This window comes from Brachycentrus maculatus, unplaced genomic scaffold (genome assembly GCF_059751285.1).
Source record: "Brachycentrus maculatus isolate JH-2025_06_01 unplaced genomic scaffold, ASM5975128v1 h1tg000601l, whole genome shotgun sequence".
NCBI lineage: Eukaryota > Metazoa > Arthropoda > Insecta > Trichoptera > Brachycentridae > Brachycentrus > Brachycentrus maculatus.
In genome coordinates this window covers 296,805-319,675 of record NW_028281340.1, presented here as the reverse complement: position 1 = coordinate 319,675, position 22,871 = coordinate 296,805, and the positions used below count along the sequence as shown (strand labels likewise).

At 32.5% G+C, this 22,871-nt stretch overlaps 1 protein-coding gene across 1 annotated transcript; it reads left to right on the top strand.

The window, feature by feature from the left end:
* Nucleotides 1–635: 635 nt before the first annotated feature.
* LOC148301149 (uncharacterized) lies at nt 636–20,506 on the top strand. The gene is made up of 8 exons (XM_088273738.1): nt 636–1,108; nt 1,297–1,329; nt 1,414–1,479; nt 11,459–11,892; nt 14,021–14,303; nt 14,917–15,253; nt 16,548–16,769; nt 19,341–20,506. Exons 1-8 carry the CDS (start codon nt 1,031–1,033, stop codon nt 19,595–19,597), a joined length of 1,710 nt encoding a protein of 569 aa, XP_088129864.1. The 5' UTR covers nt 636–1,030; the 3' UTR covers nt 19,598–20,506.
* The last annotated feature ends 2,365 nt before the right edge of the window (nt 20,507–22,871 follow it).

Here is a 22,871-nt window from a genome sequence, read left to right as displayed (position 1 = left end):
TCTTTAAGAAATTTACAAATGAACAAATATTCTTAAGAAAACGATAAAATAAAGGGTTGATTATGTTTACATAATCAACTTATTCATTAAAACAAAATTAACATTTCCTAACCGAAGTTTTGATGAGTTGAAAATTTATTTTATGGTCCAGGATCTGTTAGGATATGTAGGATTATATAGGATTCTATATAAAAAAATTACCTGATGTTTTTGGGGGCTAATAATGGTGTTCCAATTATTTTTAATGAAAAAATAACATAAGAGCTCAGTCACAGATTTTTAAAAATTATAACAGTAAAACAAACTCAAATATTGATACATCCAACATATTACACACAAAAAAGTATTTTTTCTTTTTCACTTATAAAATTAAAAATTTTAAAGCAAAAAGAGCTTTATAATACATTTTTTAAAAGAGCAGGCATTGCAGTGATGACTTATCCCCTCATAATTTTCAAAGGAATATGAGTTAATTTTAAAGAACAGATAAGATTTCATAAAAAAAAAATTTTTAATTGACCTTAAAACGTATTTTCGGAATAAATTATTCAAATACATATTATTTTTAAATATTATTTTTTCTTCAAAAAATACATAAAAAAATTCGATTGTTTATGCACATCTCTAGGGCAGCTGTTTTGTCTGAAGTTTGCGCCGATAATGGAGCTCTTATATTCGGCTGTCTTCATTCCAAACGTAGAATATTATCGCGGAATGACATGCAGTGGAAAAAATATCGCAAATGTTTAGGTTCTACTGTATTTGAATATGATAACAAAAGAGAAATAGATTTTTCAAAATTTCAACTAAATAATATATTTTTAAAAGTGTCTGTATAAGTTTTGCGGAGTGTCGTTTCCGTTTAGAAAATATTTTTCTTCGAGTTATTTTCATTGTTACGTATTTTTATTATTATTTAGTGAAGTGTTAGTGCTCATTAAAATCTTCATGTACTCCGCTTTTGAGGTTTGTGGGTGTCGTTCTAGTGTACTTTGTTTTTGAAAGTGTGTTTAAATTAGTGAATTAAGTTATGGAGGTGTCTAATGAAATTAAAGAGGATATAAGAAAGACGCAGAACGACCTGAAAAATGCGATAAGGGTTCATCAGGTAAGTTTTATCTTGGTTTGCAGTTTTGTTTCTGGACCTTGATTATCATAATTTGTATATTATACTCTTATAAATTAGATTTCTTTCAAGTTTACTGTAGATAAAGTTTGTTTGCATTCGTTTTTATGAAAAAAAGTTTTCTGATTATTCTTTAAAAACTTCATTAACAATTTTCTTCGTTTTTCCAGGCATGGGTCGCCAGATTAAAAGAAGACCAAAATGTGAGTGCATTACAAATACTTATTTTTGACTTTTTCGATATTAAATTCTCGTAAACTAATTATTAAAAAATGTTTTATTTCTAGAGTGGACTAATTAAAAAGAAAATCAAGGAAGCTGAAAAGAACATAATTACAATCGGAAATATTCAGGTTAGTACATTTACTCAATACATAACAATAAAGAAAATTTAATTTTAGAACTAAAACTTTTACCAAGTTATAGTTCTTTCTTTGTTCTAACAATATCAAATTTAAAATGTGCCTGTGTTAATTTGTTTTCATTCTTCATTTAAATAATCTCGGTAATGGATCGAGACTATATAAATTTGAGAATTTTGAGATTTCTCTAAACACGCATATGCCGCTAGTTTTCAAGGCGCGTAAAGTTCGCGTAACAAGCATTTTGATGCAAGGTGGTTATTGATCTCGCACAAACTTGGCCGGGGAGGGTGGCATGAGATGGAGTTTGTAGGTAGATTTCTCTAAAATTAGGATTGTACGATGTCAACAAAGCGTGAATGAAATTGACTTCTTAAATCTTCAATGCAAAAAGATCTCTTGATGCTTTAAAATACTTACGTCATGATACTATGCGTAATCAGTGATCATTATTCATTACGCAGGTATAAATTATTTAATTAGGAAGTAGTTTTATTTGAAATATTTTCGGTTTGAAAATATTTAGATAATTTTAAAAAAAAGCAATGACGCCACCCGCATGATTTGATTTTTATGATTATTCTGTTAAGTTGTCTATTAATACTAAAGAATATAATATTAATTATATTCTTCTTTTTCCCCTTTTTACTGTTGGGTGCACCCAAATGGTGGGTAGAGCACTGTATTAGATTGATGCGGCGTTGGATGTTTTACTGATCGCGAATTACATACTAGTTAGCCAGGTATATAATAAAATATTAAATATTATGAGGTTTTATTAAAACTCTGTAGGGATCAAACTCGGGATATTGCGCATAGAAGCTAAACACGCCCTCGATTATTATAATATTTAAAAAATAAATAACGTTTTTCTATAATCGAAACAAAACACCGATCATGTCTTTAGGCAAGAAAAATATTCGTATAAAAGCGCTTGTGAATTTAGTTCGGTCGCCTCAAATCTAGTTGAAGTGTTCGATAAAATAAACCAATCAGCAAAAAGTTTTCAAATGTATCAATGTTGTATCTGGTAGGTAGAGATTTCGGCTGTGCCTTTTTTATCCATTCTCCTACTCTTACAAATATTTTAGCCCGTATGAATACTCACACCGGTTATTTTTTTATTCTGATTCTTATTTTAGTCGCTTGTGGCGCTAGTGTCGCCGCAGTGAGACAACCGAAATTCAAATGACGTTCCTATCACGTGACCCATTTGCAAAATCTGTAATTGGGGAAAAAAGTTGTCTTGAACGGTCTTCTAAGCGAGGTTTTGTTTTACTGGTATTTCAGAAATCCGATTATTGAAAAATAGATTTGGGGTGACACATTATTAAATATAATTTCATTGTAATGGTAGTACAGTATACTTTTTTCTGTAATTGAGTCGTCCACTTGCAAAACCACGTTATGTTATTTTTTTTTAGCGCCAATTGCAGCAATTGGTAGAATATTAAATCGTCTACCGATTTGAGCTTTTTTGAGAGATTATTGAAAGTGAACTGTCGTTCGGCATAGCGAGTTTTGCAAGAGTATTCATTTTTCAATTCAATTTTATTCTTAACTTAACGAGTTTTGGCGGATAATGTTAAATATGCACGCTAATATTTTGAATTTTCTATCGATTGACGCCATTGGGTAAAAAACCTTTTTTTAAATTAAATATAACGTGGTTTGAAAGTGAACTACTCAATTGCAAAAATCAATATTAATATATTTGGTTGTTACTCGAGATCTATTCGTATTGACTTACTTTATTTTATTTTATTATTTATGTTCGTTTGTTTAGTTTGCACTGCACGTCTAAATTTATTGTTTTTACAAATATAAAATTATTCACAAGCAATAATATAATACCTAATATCATTAGCACGTCATGTCGACGAATGTTGTTATCTGCATTATTATGTATTTACTCAGAAATGTTATGGGCTAGGTACGGTATTTCCGATAGTTAGCAATACCGATAAGACAATAAATAATATCGACTAGAAAGCATTATCTTCGTTGTGATAATTTTTAAAAATATTTTGAAAATACTTTTGAGCCCCAGAGGTACTCAGGGACAGAAAGTAATCCTTTTGGAATTATCATTTTAAAACTATCTAACTAATCACCGCGCCGCTTCCTCGCAGAGGTAGGCAGAGAGATTAGAACGCTACACCAATCTGTTTTTGCAAACAATCTTCGCCTCTATCACATTCATGCATCTCCTCATACATACCCACCGATTATTCCGACTCCTGACCTGACCACGTCCAAGAATTTCACATACGCATTGATCATGCCAATTTTTACTTTGTCTTCCTGTGTTTCTATTTACAACTATATTCGACAATTTTTTTAAAGGCAATTGTATATTACTCGGCTTACCCCTGCGGAATTGGCGTGATGGTTAGTTAGTTATGTTATTTTTTAAGTTCAAAAATGTTAAATCACAAAATTAGTGTTTACTGTTATTTCATAGTAAGGATAAATTAATTTTTCCTTTAAATTATAATATTTAATAGTAATATTTTTTTAAATTATTAATTTTACTACGCGAACACCTCCAGACCATTTAAAAAATCGTATTACGTATCTTTCAAAGTACCTACCATCAAATCAAACGTTTCAAGGCCTAGATCTTGAGCGTTCAAATCAAAACGCGCTCGTCCGCGCTGAGAGCTGAACGTGTGCTCACTCACATTTTTTAGAATGTAAATTCTATTTTTTTTGTTTTTAAGAATATATGTTTATTGATTTTTTAAACTCCTTGCATTTCAATAACTCTTTTCTTTACAAAAGCTTATATCTATTTAAAAGATTTTTTAAATACAAAAACGGTGTTTTAAAAATAAAAACAATTACGTCAAATGTTACCTGGGTGTAGAATAAATTAAGCTGCAAATTATCGAATACTGGGCCTCGACTATAAAACGGAATATCATATTACGATTTTGCAAACTCGGAAGTAGCTGCGGTTCCTCATATGAACAATAATTATTTTCTAACCCTGACCCAAATTTTTTCATTGCCGAGTGGTATAAATGTTTAGTAATTTCTCTAGAATGCTTTTCACAAGACATACTGAGTCTTGAGCAGGAATCCTTGACCATGTGACCATTACATTCTCTTCCACACTACATCATAATAGGCACCTTTCCATCCAACCGCGTCTGGTATATGGTCGAAAATAAGGGCTAAACGAGGTTTAGAATATTGATGCATCACAACACACACATTCTCAGGAATTCTCATCATTGTGAAGTAAGAAAAAAATCGAAATTAATGTTCTCGAAAATTCTCTAGGCGACCGCGGACCTTTGATGCAGTGAATATTTTTAACGAATATTCAGTAAAAAATTCGATATAACGGACTAATTTGGGGGGAGGGGGTGTCCGCTTAAGCCGAAAGACCGTTACATAAAAATAGATTTAAAATGAATAGTAAAACTTAAAATCACTATTGTAGTTAGATATGAATTGAAAGTTGTCCCACCGCATTCCCAGATCTGATACAGAAGCATCTAGGCTTCCTGACAGACCTTCTCTTGCTAAGCATTTTTTGTTTTGTTTTATGAACTGTATTACAATGCAGAATACAAACATATATTCGTAAATGCCCAGACTCCCATATTCTTCTGCATCTATGTTGAGATGTTAAAAAATACTGTGAAATATTAATATTTTTAAAGCATTTCGAAAATTCGTTTATCTCGTCGGAAACAAAAAAGTACCGCCGTGATCGTATGTTTTAGTATTGTTTTGATAAAAATAAAATTGTCCTCTGCGCACTTAATTACGTTTCGCCCATTTTCTTGTATTATAAATGTTCACGTTTTTGTTTTACGAAGGTTTCGAAAGCGTTTGATGTTAAACCTCGTACATATAAAAAAAAGTAAAAAAAATCTCTAGTGTGGAAATCGTGTAGGTAATTAGCCACAGAAGCCTTTTTAAAAGGAATTTCAGGAACGCCACATATGAGGCTTATTTTTATTTTATTTTATTTTTTTAAATTTTATTTGATTTATTTTGTATTTAAAGGAGCATAATATAGGACTGTAACATTTTCTATGCTAATTTTAATAAACGATTATAAATAACACAGTACTCTGTCCCATGTTTTTCTTAATCTGAAAAAAATAATTACATATTCACTTGTTGGCATTGGATAATATAATTATATACATTCGTTTTAATTTCATTAAATATTTACCTGTTTCATTGATATGTCCATAGGCCTTCGAGTTACGCTTTATACCTTTTATGATACAAGATCGAAACTATAAGTCTTCTTGACTTAATACGCTAAAAAAATATGTGTTGGCAATTGATAATATTGTCAGTGCATATGTTACAAGCAGAAGGCACGTGTCGGGTTGTGATCCCAATGGTTAGTGTCGCGGACTCTTGAGCCAGAGTTTCTCGGTTCCAACCCACTCTACCACAATTTGATACCTATTTATAATAATGAGCCGCTTAGGCTCACAGAAATAGTATGAAATCGTAGTATTTTTGAAAATAATTAAAACACAAAAGTATTTTGTTTTAAATAACAGCTATGTTTATATGATAAAAATGTAAAATAACTCCAAAGTGACAAAGGACACATTCCAAATGTTGTGAATTTATTAATATATTTGGTATTTATGTAAAAATAAAGGCTAAAACTATATCTACAATTAATGTGCTATTAAATATATATCTATATATATATATATATATATATATATATATATATATATATATATGTATATATATATATATATATATATATATATATATATATATATATATATATATATATATATATATATATATATATATATATATGTAATAAAATAACTAGGTACCTACCTATACATTTTATTAAGTACTTACAAAAAGTACCTACATAAAACAGTTCTACCACCAGATGCCGCATGCGTCGCTCAGAATTAAACAAAAGACTTCCGATAATATTATTAACTGTCAGAATAAGATAGATAGATAGATAGATAGATAGATAGATATAAAAATTATTATAAAGATAAATTAAGAATAAACTTTAATTACAAAGCAACACATTGTTTATTTTATTATTATACACTTACTTTACATATTATTTACACTTAATTTTCAAAAGGAAAATATTACCACGTTATAAAACGACAATTTTGTTAAATGGAAATGGATTATGAAACATTAGATGTATTAAAACAATTACTACAATATGTTCGGAGTGAGAGAGAAAAATTAGAAGATAATTTAAAAGATCAGAATAAAAATAAAGACATACAAATAACACAGAAACAGTGCTTGAAAAATGAAAATAAAAATAAAGTAGAAAAAACTTCTACGAAAGATAAAATAAAATATACTCCAGGAAAGAAGAATTTAGAAGTAGATTGTATGAGCAGGAATCCAGTTTTAGAATCGAATGAAAATGCAGATGAACAATTAAAAGTTGTACATTTGGTTATATTAGAAGATACTTTAAGAGATCTGAATAAAAATGAAGGAATTCAAAAGAAAAAAACAAATGGATTGAAAAAAACTGTGTCTACTTTAAAAGGGTCAAGAAAAAAAAATACAAAAAAAAGAAAGAAAGAAAAAAGAACGAAAAAAAAAGAAAGAAAAAAAAAAAAGAAAAAAAAGAAGGAAAAAAAGGAAGAAAGAAAAAAAAAAAACTTTACATATCACTAAACTTATACCAGTCCCTTCACTACAAGAAGATGATCCGGAGGACGAGTGAAAATTTTACTATGAATTTTCATCCCCAAGGGGGGAGATGTAATAAAATAACTAGGTACCTACCTATACATTTTATTAAGTACTTACAAAAAGTACCTACATAAAACAGTTCTACCACCAGATGCCGCATGCGTCGCTCAGAATTAAACAAAAGACTTCCGATAATATTATTAACTGTCAGAATAAGATAGATAGATAGATAGATAGATAGATAGATATAAAAATTATTATAAAGATAAATTAAGAATAAACTTTAATTACAAAGCAACACATTGTTTATTTTATTATTATACACTTACTTTACATATTATTTACACTTAATTTTCAAAAGGAAAATATTACCACGTTATATATATATATATATTTTTTTTTTTGTAATTAAAGCCGAGATCTCAGACGATCAAATACAGAACGCGAATGGCTGCGCTAAGAGCCTTTCGTGTTTCCGCGAGCGATTTTAAAAAAAAGAAAATTGACTTAAAGTATACACTTATATTTCTTTTTTTTAAATATAAAATATATTTATAATAAATTTTTTTAAAAACTCATTGCCTTTCAATAACTCTTTTCTTTTCAAAACGATATACTTATTTCGAAAAAAAACTTATTTTTTCAATACAAAAACAATATTTTAAGCAATAAAATTCAATGGATCATTCTCATGATGTGTTATTATTGGTTTATAAATAAATATGAAAAATCACAAGACTATCGGTAACATTTTTATTGAAATCTGTAGAGAAGTAAGGGATATGAAGGTTTTAACTTGAGATATGTTAATAAAACGAAAAACGGACACCGCTATACGTCATCAAATTTTACGTCATCTCGTGTGTTATGGGGTGTATCCCTTTATGTTTCTGCTTTGTAGAGCTGTGATAGTAGTGTGGATTCATTTGTGTGACGTCATTCGTTACCAACTTACGAAAACAACGTTTTTACGAAGGCGAATTTTGCTAAAGAAAATGATGAATGAAAATATTGATTATATCGGCTGTTATAAACACAAAACGAGTCTTACACAATCGTTTATTGGTTGAGTATGTTAAATTAGATATTCCTCCCGAGTGATAATACCCTATTACGTCAAATGTTACCTGGGTTTACAAAAATCAAGTTGCGATTTATAAATAGTATGTCGGGCCTTTAATTTAACCAAAATGTTATTTGGTATGTAAACCAAGCACGTGTAAACCGGAATCTCTTGTTGCATCACTTCCTACTTTCAATCTTTGCCATTGAAGACAACTGACGTGAGTATTAGCGCGTTCTCCTCTCCTCTCTAGCGAGCATGAAAGGTTCGTGACTGCCGTTCCATATCAGCATGTAGGTGCCTGCTACACCTGTGTTCGTCGAAGCGCGTATATCGCAAGGCGTTTCATTAGTGGGTCACGAAAGTTGTTGCTAAGTAACATAACCTACATTAACTTTGGTATTTTTAAGATTAATCGTGATTTAAATTCATCTGTTGGTTTGATCTTGATTGTATGCATGTATAATGGTGGGGATTGGCCGGAGCATTTCGTCGTAACGTAACTTCGTAACATCGCTCGCGGCGAACATCCGAGACTATGGATGGAGCGCTCGGCTCGCTGTACTGACTATGCGAATGCTCGCATCGTAACGTGGTACCTTTTAGTTTGGGAGACCTTTGTATGGTTACGGGACAAAAACTAAACCGCCCGGGATTCCGGGGCCCGTGTCTGAAACCGGGACAATCCCGGTCAAACCGGGACATATATGGTAAGCCTAAATAGACATTGCTCGTGCAAACCGGGACAAAATATAAACCGGCCGGGACAAAATCTAAACCGGCCGAGACACTGGGGCCCGTGTCTGAAACCGGGACAATCCCGGTCAAACCGGGACGTATGGTAAGCCTAGGTATGAGGTATCTAGCTCATTCCGAATCCCTTTCTTCAAACGAGCGGAACGGCGTCAACGAAAGTCTTGGATTGTTTTTCGCTCTCGTTCTGTGCCGCATACCTACCGTGTTCGGCGCGCGATGCGCTAATTTGACCTTTATTACGCACGTGCCGCCTGCATAACTCGGTCAAATCCGAGAGCGAAATGATCGACCGGTCATTGAAGAGATGCTTGAACTGCTCGGAGTAATAGACGCAAATTAGTCAGCGATTGGTATTGTCTCGATAGGTGAGAAGTGAGAACTAGTCTCGTAGAGAGCGAAATAGCGTCATCGCGGCACGGCGCATTGCGAGCGCAGCGTCCGCAGCAGGGTTGCCAGATGTCCGGTTTTAGACCGGAATTTCCGTTTTTTTTCAATTTGTTCCTCTATGTGCACTTGTGCACTACACGAAATTTCACCGTCCGGCAGTTCTTTTTTTATTTTATTTTTTAATATAAGCGACTACGACAGTTTAGCGTGATCGAATAGCACCGATCAAGCGCACCGATCCGAAGAAAGACGGCCAAAAGCACAAGCCAATCATCCGTTTTATCATGCTAACCGGACCGCCGGATAAAATTCCGGTGGTGCACAAGCGCTCTAAAGCTTTTTTTTTTTAAAAAGCAATTTTTATCACATAAATTGATTTATTATATATCCTTCTTACCCTTATCCGCACTCAATGGTTCATAGGGCACTACATAGTATTGATGCAGTGCTATCTTAATCGTTACTTACATGAAGGCAAGGTGATCACTCCTTCGCTTCAGGGACCAGTCTAGGGCAATATTAAATAAATATTAGGGTGGGAAATCACTAATATTTATTTTGACCCCCCCCCCTTGGGAATCGAACCCGGGACTTTCAGCACAGTAGCTATGTACGATAACCATTACACCACGGAGGTGGACGGACAATCCTACCAATGAATATTGTAATTTATTCATTATTTACAATCTATCCCAATTTTATAAATTATGTTTTATTCTTTCGTGATGAAAACAAAAAGATGTATAAAATTCTTTGGTAAATAAACCTATGCTGGATGAATATTTGAATTTTTGCATTATTTCATATAATTTTGGTGTAAATTTTGAATGATCTTATTTATTTATCTTTAGAACCAGAAAGTGTTTACGTCATAGAACTTAAATTATCTTTTATAGCTTGATTTTCATTATTTTTTGAATTCCTATGAGTGCGTACAATAAAAGCAGTTAATTAAAAAAAGTTTAACTTGCATACTATTGCATACAATATTTGTTTTGTTAAATTGTTTATCAGTTGATCGGTGAATTGTTTAACTAAAGGAATGTTAGAAAATAATATTGTTGCTGTGATCAAAAAACAATAGTTTTTGCTGCTTATATCAGCATCCTTTCAATCGCACATGGTTTACGATTAGCTGTGTAAAATGTTGATCATGGTTAAGTGCTGTTGATAATGAATTGAAGAAATTGTAAAATACGCCAAAAATTGTAAATTATAAAATGATGATGATGCTAACCCCATTGCTCATTTAGGAAAAAGATGATATTACGAATTAAGGGTCAAGTGCTTTTCTTTATATTATTATAATTTTGATGGTAATATTGCATTAATAATAATAATAAAACCCTTATCCGCACCCCAATGGTGCATAGGTCACTGCGTCATATAAACGCAGTGTTATCTTGATCGTTTACACATGAAGGAAAGGTGATCAGCCCTCCGCTTCAGGTACCAGTCCAGGGTAATATTGAATAAATATTACAGTAAAAAAATCACTAATATTTATTTTACCCCCCTTGGGAATCGAACCCGGGACCTCCAGAACGGTAGCCGAGCGTGCTGACCATTACACTACGGAGGCGGACAATATTGCATTATATTATTGCATTATATATTAATATTGCATTATATAGGTAAATATTTATTCTTTCCACTTTTATTCTCGGTTTATGTAACGTCTGCACCAAATGGTGCTAGGGCATTGTATCATATTGGCGCAGTATAATCATGACCGTTACTTACTCGAAGCTAAGTTTATCAATCTTACTCTTCTGGAACAGGAATGTATATTGGATATTGGAAAGGGAGGTATATTGGAGTGAAAAATCAATAATATTTATTTTGACTCCACCCTGGGAATCAAACTCGGGACCTCCAGCACAGTAGCTGAATGCACTAACCATTACTAATTATTAAATGTTTTTATTATTTTATTAAATATTATTTATCAATCTCTTCGTTTAAGTCTTGACTGTATGTACAAAATTATCAAATCCTGTCGCCAGCGCTCCACAGGCTAAAAAACGCCCGTCCTTAGTGTGTTAATTTTTAATAATTAATTTTTTATTTTTATCTTTCTAGAAAAAAGTAATCGAACGATTGAGGCAAGAATTAGAGCTGTATCAACAGAGGCTGAGGGCTCGCAACAAGCAGATCAATGCCGAGTATGACCACCGCCACATTGCCCAGCAGCTGCGAGACTACCAACTGCAGAACAGAACCAGAAAAAAGTCTATTTCTCTTCTCAAGCCATCCGTTCTAAGTGAAATAAATGTCAAGACTGTCCACCACAACCTGAATGGGATAATCAAGTCCGAGAGCAACTTTGATGACCTGATCCGCGTTGAGGCTGAACAGGCAAACGGTGTCAAACCCAAGGACCAACTGGACGATGACGAGTTTATACGGGCTACGGAGAACTTTTCTCTCAAGGATCCCGCGGTGCATCGATCCATGTCGACAGATCCTAGAGCTAATTTTGCCAACGCTTTAAATAAAGCCAAACAGAGAATGTGGTAAGAATATTACTTAAAAACTTCCTCTATTTTATATTTGTATGACGGTTTGACCATTTTAAGATATCGTAGTCATACAGGAGAAAGTGACCAAGTGCATTTTTTAACAAAAACTTGACTATTGACTATCTGATATCTTACTAGCTTTGAATCTTATTGCCCTGATATCTTATTGCCCTGAAAAATCCCAAAGCGATTTTAAACTTGCAAGAATAATATATTGACTTGTTAAAAATGACTAACGGCATTGATGTTTATTTTATTACCTAGCAAAAGTGATTTAAATGGCCCTCCTGAACATTTTACGTTTTGCTAGTTGGTCACTTTCTCCTGTACGACTACGATATGTATAGAATAAAATAACAACTATATAGTATATTACACATAAATTTTATTTGACCAGAGACCGGGTTTCATCGTAACCGTCATTGTCAGACTGGTGTGAGGCTATAAAATACTTAAATTCATTAAATTTAAATTCATTTTGACTGAAAAAATATTAGTTTTAAGTTTTGTACTGACTTTTCTTTGTGGACCTGCATTTTATAGAATAAAATAACAACTGAATAGTTTTTTCACATAAATTTTATTTGACCAGCGACCGAGTTTCATCTTAACCCACGGCAGTTGCCTAATTTAACTAGGAGTCTCAGTCACGGTGATGTCGGGAGCATTAACAAAGCCTTATTCGGAATAAACATGAGAACAAAACGGGAAATATTTATGGGTACATATCTTGATTAGATCTAAGTTTTGTACTAGCATTTCTTAGTGGAGCTGCATTTTGTAGAATAAAATAACAACTAAATAGTTTTTTTCCATATAAATTTTATTAGACCAGCGACCGAGTTTCATCGTAACCGATATCATCAGACTGATGATTAAGATATGTACCCATAAATATTTACCATTTTGTTCTCATATTTATTCCGGATAGGGCTTTGTTAATGCTCCTGACATCACCATGACTAACACCCCTAGTTACATTAGGCAGCTGGCGTGGCATACTTGCGAAATCGGCATCGCAGGTTTAAATACTGCTGATTGTGAAATAAATTTATGAAAAAATCATTTTTAATATCTTACGACATCATCCCATATGTTGCGAAATGCAAATAATTCAAAACGCTTGGTAGTATAAAATTGACAAATTTCGTACAAAAATATTGATTCCTGCACTGATTGCAGTTTATTGGAACTACAATTTATATATCGCTCACTCCTTTCAAGAATGTCATAAATCAATAAACTTGATTTTCAGGAGTAATGTATCAAAAATAAAAATCAAGCCACTTATTGAACTTTTTACTGTGCAAAAGATCTTTTTAGGTAAAACCTGAAGGTTTTTTTCTCCATTTAAAAAATATTTATTATATTTAAAAAAATAATAAAACAATACCTTTTCTTCAAAATGCAAAAACAACACTTTCTGCCCTGTAGCAGGTAAATATGAAGTAAAACATATGCCTCTTTTGCTGGGATATAGTACATTTTCTGGGCATTCCGAAAACATGCATAACTGAAAATTGACGATTTTTTATTTATGACGTTCTTGAAAAGAGTGAGCGAAATGTTTGCTTCTAACATCTTTATGTATACATATGATGTGTAAATCAATCACTAATTTGTGTCATTTTGTTTTTATACAAAATAGTATTTTGTGATTTGGCATAAAATTAGCAGTCTTCTAACTAAGCACGCTCATGACGATACAGTGTTGCTGACAATGCAAGCCTAATTATAGCGTACACTTTATGTTGAAAGAAACACAATCAGTTCACTATTAGATTGTGCAGAAGTATCATCGTTTTTGTTACAGGTGAAACCTCAATTGTTTATTTAAATTTGAATATACTATTATACATGTATTAATTAGGTTCCAATACATTGTTTTCACTCATATGAAAATCGCTAGATTAGAGTGTGAGACATTGTTCCCACGTGTGAGCTGACTCAAAGTTGTTTTGAAGGCTTTTACTTGTAATTTTTCCCCATAGATTTTGCCACGAGTACATTGATAAATTATATTTGAAAAATGCACTAATCTCACTACTTCTGAGGTTGTAGATGTGTGAAAAACTAAGCGCTGTTTGTTTCGGTAGACTTATTCCATCATTTATGATTTCAGCCCTCCGGCGCAAGAAGCCATGTCCAACAAGAGGTCTCCATCTCCCAAGAGCTTGTCCCCCAGCCACTCGATGCAGGCTTCCCCATCCCCCACTTCCTCGCCGCCCCCCGCCATGCCACTCCCCGGCGAGGAGATATCTCAGGAGACTTTCCTCCGATTCCTGGGCCTCATCACCCATAAGCAAAAGCAGATGCTGGAGAAAAAACGGAGCGAGAGGAAGAAACGCTCCACTACGAGTACCAACAAGAATGAATATGTGTACGGGAATTTTGATCTACAAACGGTAAGTTCTTCCTGGGTCCATCTTAACTTTATAGACTGTCAGGGTCAACTCTCCTCGTCCTCAGGTTGTTGGTCCTTCTGTCATGGGCAGCACCACCTAGGCCATGCCTTCGAATCATGTTTCTTTCTGCAGCGACCATAAATTATTTGGTCTTCGTCTTCGAAGAAGACTCATTGCGATTGCCTGGTTTATAATATGATCAGGTTCTCTGCGTCCCATGTGCCCATACCTTCTCGATTGCCTTTCCTCTACCTTGCTATTGATGGCTTCCACAAATGCGTGAACTCTTTATTTTGTCTCTAAGGGACACACCATCTAAGAATTTCCTTTCAGCAGATTCTAGTTGCCTAGAGTAAGTGTTGTACATCGTCCAGATTTTGGAGCCTTAGAGGAGTGCAGGTCTGACAATTGTTTGGTCGACTCTAGATATTCAAAGGTGTTGGAATTAGGTATTTTTTCTCCGTTTGTATTTTCGAATGGTAGGTAAATATACTCGGTCTTGTTTCTGCCCAGTCTCAATCCATTGTCCTCCTAGATCCTTCTCGAGGGACATTATTTAGAGCTGGGAAAATAAACAAACTTTGAGGATTATAATGACAATATTTTTTTTCAGAAAAAGCGAAAGTTAAACTTCCCCTACCTCCAGCAGAATGTGGCTCCTCCGACCACACGTGCTGCACAACGCATGAAGAGACAGCAACAGCAACAGCAGCAGCAACAGCAGCAGCAACAACAGCAGCAGCAACAACAGCAGCAGCAACAACAACAGCAGCAGCAGCAGCAACTGCAACAGCAGCAACAACACCAATCTCAGCCTTCCTCCTCTTCGTCCCGCAGCACCTCTCCGCAGTCCCCCTCTACGCCGCCCTTCCTCACCCTGCCCAGTGGGCTCACCATCATGCCCGTCATCTCGCCAGACCCCACGCCTTGCTGCGTCTGCATGCAGAATGGTGATTGCACTTGTTAACCTTGTACTGATTATACAAAAAATACACACGATCCGAAGCAGGGTACCAAAATATTTGTAGTTTATATCAACGCACTATGTGCGGGAAGGGTAATTTTACCTTTTCACTCGACTCATCGTAAATTGCGTGTAAGTTATTTTTACGCATGACTTTTGCGGCATCTTTTGATCTCATATCGATGTATACAGTATGGTTAAATGTTATCACTTCTTTTCAGAGATGTTTATCTCTATTATGAGCGCGAATCCGCCCGCTGATAGTGTGTTAAAACTTTAAATCTAATTTGATTTCTGATTACATTTATTGTATTCTTGCCACTGCCCTTTACTATTATTTTGAACATTGAAATAAAAAGACCCTTAACTATAATCCAAAATATATACCCACACATAGGCCATGGCTTTGTGGATCTCTTTTTGTATTATAAATTATATAATACAAAAAAAAATCCACATTATATATATTTTTTTTTACTTGTATTTATATTATATTGTGAAATGCAAAAGAATTTAAAATAAAGAAAGAAAAAAAGACCCCAGTTCACATTTGTATTGAAATCATATATAAGCGAGAGGCCGGAAATCAAATTGAACGAAAGCGGAGTAATCGAACTGTCTCGCTCTCTCCTTGTGTTACATTTATTCACATTTATCAGAGTGAATGAAATAAGATGTGGCTAGCAGATGAAAAATTAACATCCTTATTATACTGACTGTGATTTTCATCAAAACCAATATTCTTAAGTATTTGATATTATAAAAATAAAAAAGATTTATTTTTATTTTTACGATTACAAAAAAATGGAATAAGTAGCTCTTACAATACTAAAGTTGTCTAATTAAAATTCATATTTGAGGGATTTCGATCCCCTTGTTCGAACCATCTAGGTTAACACACTTTGGACGGATGTTTTTTATGCCTGCGGACCGCTGGTGATGGGATTTCATAATTATGTACAAATAGTTAAGACCTTAATAAAGAGAGTGGTACATTATATTCATATAAAAACATTAAATATGTAATTCCCTCTTTTCTGACTTTGAAATGAGGGCGGCGCAGAAGGTAAAAATACCCTTTCCATCCTTAAGCATCAATCTAAAAATATTAAAAAAAAATTAATTATTATGGCAGTCACCCAGTGAAAGGATGTTTCTGCCAGTGTCAAGTAGTATTTTTATTTACAAACAAAATAATAAATACCTTTCTCTTCCATAGTGTGTTAATATTATTATAATTACTATTCTTTTTTTTTAAAATCCAATTTATTGTCTCCCAGATGTCCCCTCACTGTTGCGGCACTGTCGCCCGTGCGGTAGTTACTTCCACTGGAGCTGCGCCAGTTCCGGCAGGACCTCCCCCACCCCCCGGAAGGAGCCCCCCTCGTGCCTCCCCTGCCCCCTATGCGGGGAGACGGTTCGGGAGCCCCGGGCCACGAGCATGACCGTCATCGGGTTTGCTAACAAGTCTGAAGTCAAATCCTCGGAACTTCTGATTAAAGGTAAACGATATTGAGCCCGCTTCCACAGTTCAGCGGTTAGTACATTTGGCGACTGTGTAAGAGCTTTTGCATTTAATTCCCACAGGAGTCGAAATTAGTACAAGTGATGTACAGTGAAACCTCTATCTATCGTTTTAAAGGGACCTATTGAAATAAACTATGAATGCGGGATTTAGAAGTCATACACAAGGAGATACAATCTAGTAAAGATATCGCCTTCCCAATTTGCATAACCATTGTTAGGTTAAAATTCTAAGAAGAATATAAGTTTAAGAAGCAAACATATGTATTTATTAAAAAAAAAGTACAATACTAAAAAGAACCAAAAAAATATTTCAGTTTATTGCATTATAAATAATCTGTGATCGACATATTAATAACATAAGTCAACAGTATATTTTCGTTATTATTTTTTAAATTTTACTATGCCTCCACTTGTTTATGAGTGATTTTATTTTAGTTATCTATGCCACACGTTAGAATATTGTTAAATATAACAAAATAGAGAAAATTGAAAAAAATGTAAAAAAAATCAGTCGAAATATATCAAATATACCGTGTAATTCAAACGATGAATCCGGTAAAATAGTGATAGAGAAACGATTGATGCATTTTATTTTTGTATGAAATGAATTTGGGGTAGGAGAAATAAACGACACATCCGGGAAAACGATTATTCAAAGAACGATAGATATAGGTTTCACTGTATTCACTTTAATATTTGATGCATAGTATCCTCGGGGAATCTCATCTGCCAATGATGAGGACATTAAAAACATCAAAATCGAATTTGTAAAATAAAGTCTAGACCAATAAACTAGTATATAAACATATTATTTATTGATTCGGCATTAACTTTGTGGAATGACATGTTGGTTATTTTAAATGTTAAACATCTGTATAATACCACTTATTAAGTTTGATTTCATTACACATGACTAATTTTTAAAAATATAGTTGCTTTCATCGACAGGTGATTATTAAATCATATTAATCACCCGTCGATGAAAACAACTGTAGTTTTCGAATCTAGTTGTGTGTAATGAAGTAAAATTCTATTAGTGGTATTGTACAAGTGCTTAGTTTTTAAAATAATCAGCTGGTTTCAGTGTTCCCTTAAACCAGCCTATGATGGTTGTAAGCCCCGTAAATGCCCAGACTTCCACATTCTTCATCTATGTTGAGATGTTAAAAAAAATAATGTGAAAAATAACTCCTATAATCTGAGATAATCCAAATTTGTGAAGTGAAGTATCTGGACACACTCAAAATGTTGAAAATTAATGAAGCTTATTTTTTGCTATTTACAAGAGTGGACCTGAGACCAATGCTCAGAGTTCAAAGATTAAAGGTCTTCAAACTCGATCTGGGTATGGAAGGGAGCTTTTAATGCCCTCAAAGAACTCGTGCACATTAGCAGTAGCTTGTCTAACTATTATCATTTTCTTCTCCTTCTTACCTACTATTCCTCCTCCATTTCTGTTCCCATATTTCCTCGACTTACATCATCTGTATTCTATAAAATATATTTCACTCCTCGATTTGAAAATTCAGAATGCACAACCGATCACCTTGCCTTCATGTAATTTACTATCAAGTTAACACTGCATTGATCCAATGCAGTGGTCCATGTACCATGGGGGGTTTTATTTTTGCAATCTATCTTATAAGTGATGATTTATTAATTATTTATCTAAATGTCGAATATAAAAACTACATGTACAATAGATTAGTACTTTTAGACTACAAAGTAAAAAATGCATTTTATCACTATTTTTTTACATTTTTAAATTTTTTTTATCTATATATATGTAGCTTTTCGAAATGATTCAATACATATAATGTTCCATTAAACAATCAATGATTATTTTTACTAACTCCTTAAAGACGAAGCTTTTTGTACTAAATCTACTCTGGGAGAGCTTTTTCATTTTTTTTTCAAGTAAATAATATGTAAAATTTTATGATATAGTATTTCATGGAATAAGATAGACAACAATATATAAAATTAAAACTCAACTCGAAAGTTAACCTAAACGAGAAAAGTAAAGAAAATTGTGTTTTGATGATAAAGGTTAGTTAGGTAATAGAATTAAGTAATAGTTAGGTATACATCATGATCTTTGGGTGATGTGAAAAATATGCGCCAGCTGATGAAATATTTTTTGTCAGTATAAAGTTAAACATCATATATATACACACAGCCATTATCTTCTCCAAGTGTCATATGATAGTATCTTGTACAATTTTTCAAATTTGGAACACAAAAAAATGTTACATAAAAATATGCAAAGCTCGTAAAAATAAACCTAAACTTTCACAAAAAAATGCAATAAAATATCTTTTCTATTTCCAATGTAAAAGTTTTTAATATTGGATGTGTTAAATGTAAATGTATATACCCCGAAAGTACATTGCCGTTGTAGGTATTTTGTCCGCTGTCAGGACAATGCGCTAGCCGTAAATGTACAGCATTACTCCCGAAAGGGTTAATAGACAAAAATACTTAGATCCTGTTTTCCGGGCTACTTTTCTTTACTCTATCTAATATGAACTTTACTCGAATTGCAGAAAAACTTTCGGAAAAGAAACTACTGCAAGAGCGTAACCTCCAGCTCCGGTCTGACCTCAAGAAACTAGAAATGAGAGCTGAAACACTCAAGGAGAATATCGAGGCAAAAAACTGTGTCAAAAACAAACTCCTCTCCGAACAGATTGAAACACAAAAGAACCTCCAGAAACTGTTAGAGTTCATTGGGAAATTTAAGGATACACCTCCTTACAGCGTACGGCACATGATCAAGGAAGATCCAGACTGTGATTCTTAATTAATCAGTATTATGATCTTTCGTAGAGTCCTTTTCGGAAACGATGTTGTATTCTACCAATTAATTAATGCTGATTTTCTTAACCTCAGAGAGTATAGGCAAATTTGACTGACAAAGAAAAAATAGCCCCGAAGGAAATAGAAAAATTGGCAAAAATTGTCAATTTTTCATATTATCGTTGGCAATTAAATTCATATATGTAATGACGATTGGTACTATTCTCGTTAAAATCTGTCAATAAGGGAGACAAAAATTATGATTTTACATATTTTTATAAGAAAATCAAACAATTTATGACATCGTTAGTTGTTTCGACCGCAAGGATTAAAATTGCAAAACTTGGAAGTTTATGTACCCTGTTTATGAATATTGTACTGCAAGCAGGGAACTGACTCCTGTATGAACTGGTTTTAACGGCATTGCTACTGATTTTCCTAAACCAGCCATATGTGTAATGATGCAACATATTGCCAACTTACAGTAGATTTGTAAATTGCGCAAATAAAAGTTTAAAAAAAAATACTGGTCTTTCGGATTTATATAAATACAAAGATAATATACTTTATATGAACTTCAAAATCCTCCCAAATTTATTTAAAAAATAGTACTGGAATTGTCATCTGTGGTCTTAAACACATATGTAGTTTCTTGAAACTTCAGTGCAATTATTGATTGCCAATTTAAATTTTAATTAAATACCTTTACTCAAAATTGTTTGCCCGAAAACGACAGTTTAAGATTACAAAAATTTGCTGTTAGTTTTATCATGTTTGTTTGTGTAAATCACTCAAACAAACAATCAATTCGATTAAGGTTACAATATATGCCCTATATTAGTTAATTTTTGTTTTATTGATTATATTTTGAAGGTAAAAAGTAAAAAAAAATAATGTATAATAAACAAAAAAATTACTGTGTGGTTTTGCGTTAGAAGCATTTATGCATGATTTAATTTTGGTGATGTTTCCATAATTGCTCTAATTTATGTAGAATACAACATCGATCTATTTGTGGACTCTTCGTTTTCATCAATTTATACCTCCGTAGAATTTATACCCAAATCATGTAATTTTTTAAAAGAATTTTGTAACTCACGGTTGAAGTTAAATTATGCTGCACAATAAGAATGCGAATGAAATTAATAACCTTCCTGCCAAAAAGTGATGTTCTAAAATTTAGATATAGCTTTAATATTTACGCATATCACCATACAATGTTTTCATTTACTTTAAGACTTGTGCGTTGTTAGATGAAATTCTTTTGTTGGAAGTGCGATTTGTTTGGTTGACGCCTTTAATCACTCATTATTTATTTGCTAAATTTTATAAATCATGTTATATGAATTTTGGAATTTAATTTGGAACGATTTCCATTTTCAAGTTTTCCTATTTACTTGATTTTATACGCTTCTTTTAATGAATTTAATTTTTCCTAGCGAAATTGCAGTCAACTCATCACAAATAAGAATTGATACTTTTAAAATAATGTAAATAAATGTATTATTTATTTCTAAAGTGCATGATGGCGATGTTTTTATTTATATTCCTAGATTTTATGTAAATCTGCCATTTTGGCGGCTTTAAGAAGAAAATTGATTGTTGTTTATACTATCGGTGTCTAGTTAGTAATTTGTATAAAGTTATACGTTGTGATAGAATAATGGAGTGTACATATGTGTTCTTTTCAAAAATATTGATGAATTTCATACGACAAATCTTTAACAGAGAACTGATATTTTTGACAAATTGAAAACATTAGGGACTAGAATAAATCTTAGGTATAGAAATTATTAAAATTATTTTAAGAAAGTTTTACATAATTGTTATTTAAAACTGATATTTTATATTGCTCTTGGATATTACAAAATTATAGTTTAATTATTGGGCTCAATAGATATTTTAGCAAAACATGAATTTATCTTTCGCTTTTTGTGTGACAATATTGTTTAGATTCCAATACCACAAATGATACTTTTTTTCCACGCTCTTTGTATGTCTTCCTTTTACCAAGTTGTACATATGCCATCGGATTTGGCTGATGTAGTTATCTTAATCGTGAATTATATGAAAACATTACATTAAATCTACTTTATCATCTGAGAATCTAATCCTGGGTGATACGCATGGTGATCGGACCACTAAATTAATCATGGTTATTTAATCTCTTAGAATATCAAATAAAAAAAATACAGTAATGTTTCTCCAGTTGTTCATACGACATCGCTGTTAATTTCTTCATTGTCATAATGTCTTTATCTATAAAATAAAAGGGTTAATTTTGTGTATATTTGTGTCACACATTGTTAATGCACATTAAAATAATGCATTCTCGGTATTTAGGATATTGAATGCCTGAAGGATAAAACAGTTTCCTATTTTTACATTTTGACATCTCAACATAGATGAAGAAAAATATGAATGTCTGGGTATTTACAGGGGTTATGTATGACCTATCATAGGCTGGTTAAGTGATCACTTCATACACATGTAATATTCACCATTCTACCCAAGATTGACAACCACATTACTCAAATTTTTGTAACTAATACATATATCATAAATTTCATGTTGCTTCATATTTGATTTAACGGCAAGATCTGTGGTTAGTTTGAGAAAGTATTTATTCAGCAATTTTATAAAATTATTTTTCAATATGCATGTTTTTTTTTTCAAGAAACAATTCAAAATTTGTATACACATATATTATGTCATATAATATACAAAGTCTATTAAAGCACATTCTGATAAAAAACCATCTAAAAATCTGATTATGTAGTTTTACTAGCTTGAATGGATTTATTGACTATTATTATAGTGTTACCAACTTACAAAAAAAATATATTCATATACATACTTTGAAATATTTTTTTTGCAATTTTTTTTACTAGTCAGGGTCTGATATGCCATGATTATCAGTTTGAGTACATACTGAACGATTTTACCTAATTATAAAAAAAGTGTTTTTTAATTTTATTATTATTTGTTGTTAAAAATGTTTTTATTTGTTAATTTGTCAATACAATTAATGAAATAATCATGTGCACTGCGTCACAACCTCCAAGGTCAACTGTTAAAAACACACTGATGCCAGAGTAAAAAATATGTCCTTCCAATATTTTATAGCGGATTACAAGGTTGAAAATTTGACTTCGCACTGTATCGGTCAATTGAGAGTCCTTTAAATTATTGTTTTATATTTTGCTTATCATTGTGTGTAATTTTTCAACTACGCATGCATTTAAATAAATAATATTCTGGTAATATGTGGATGTTAT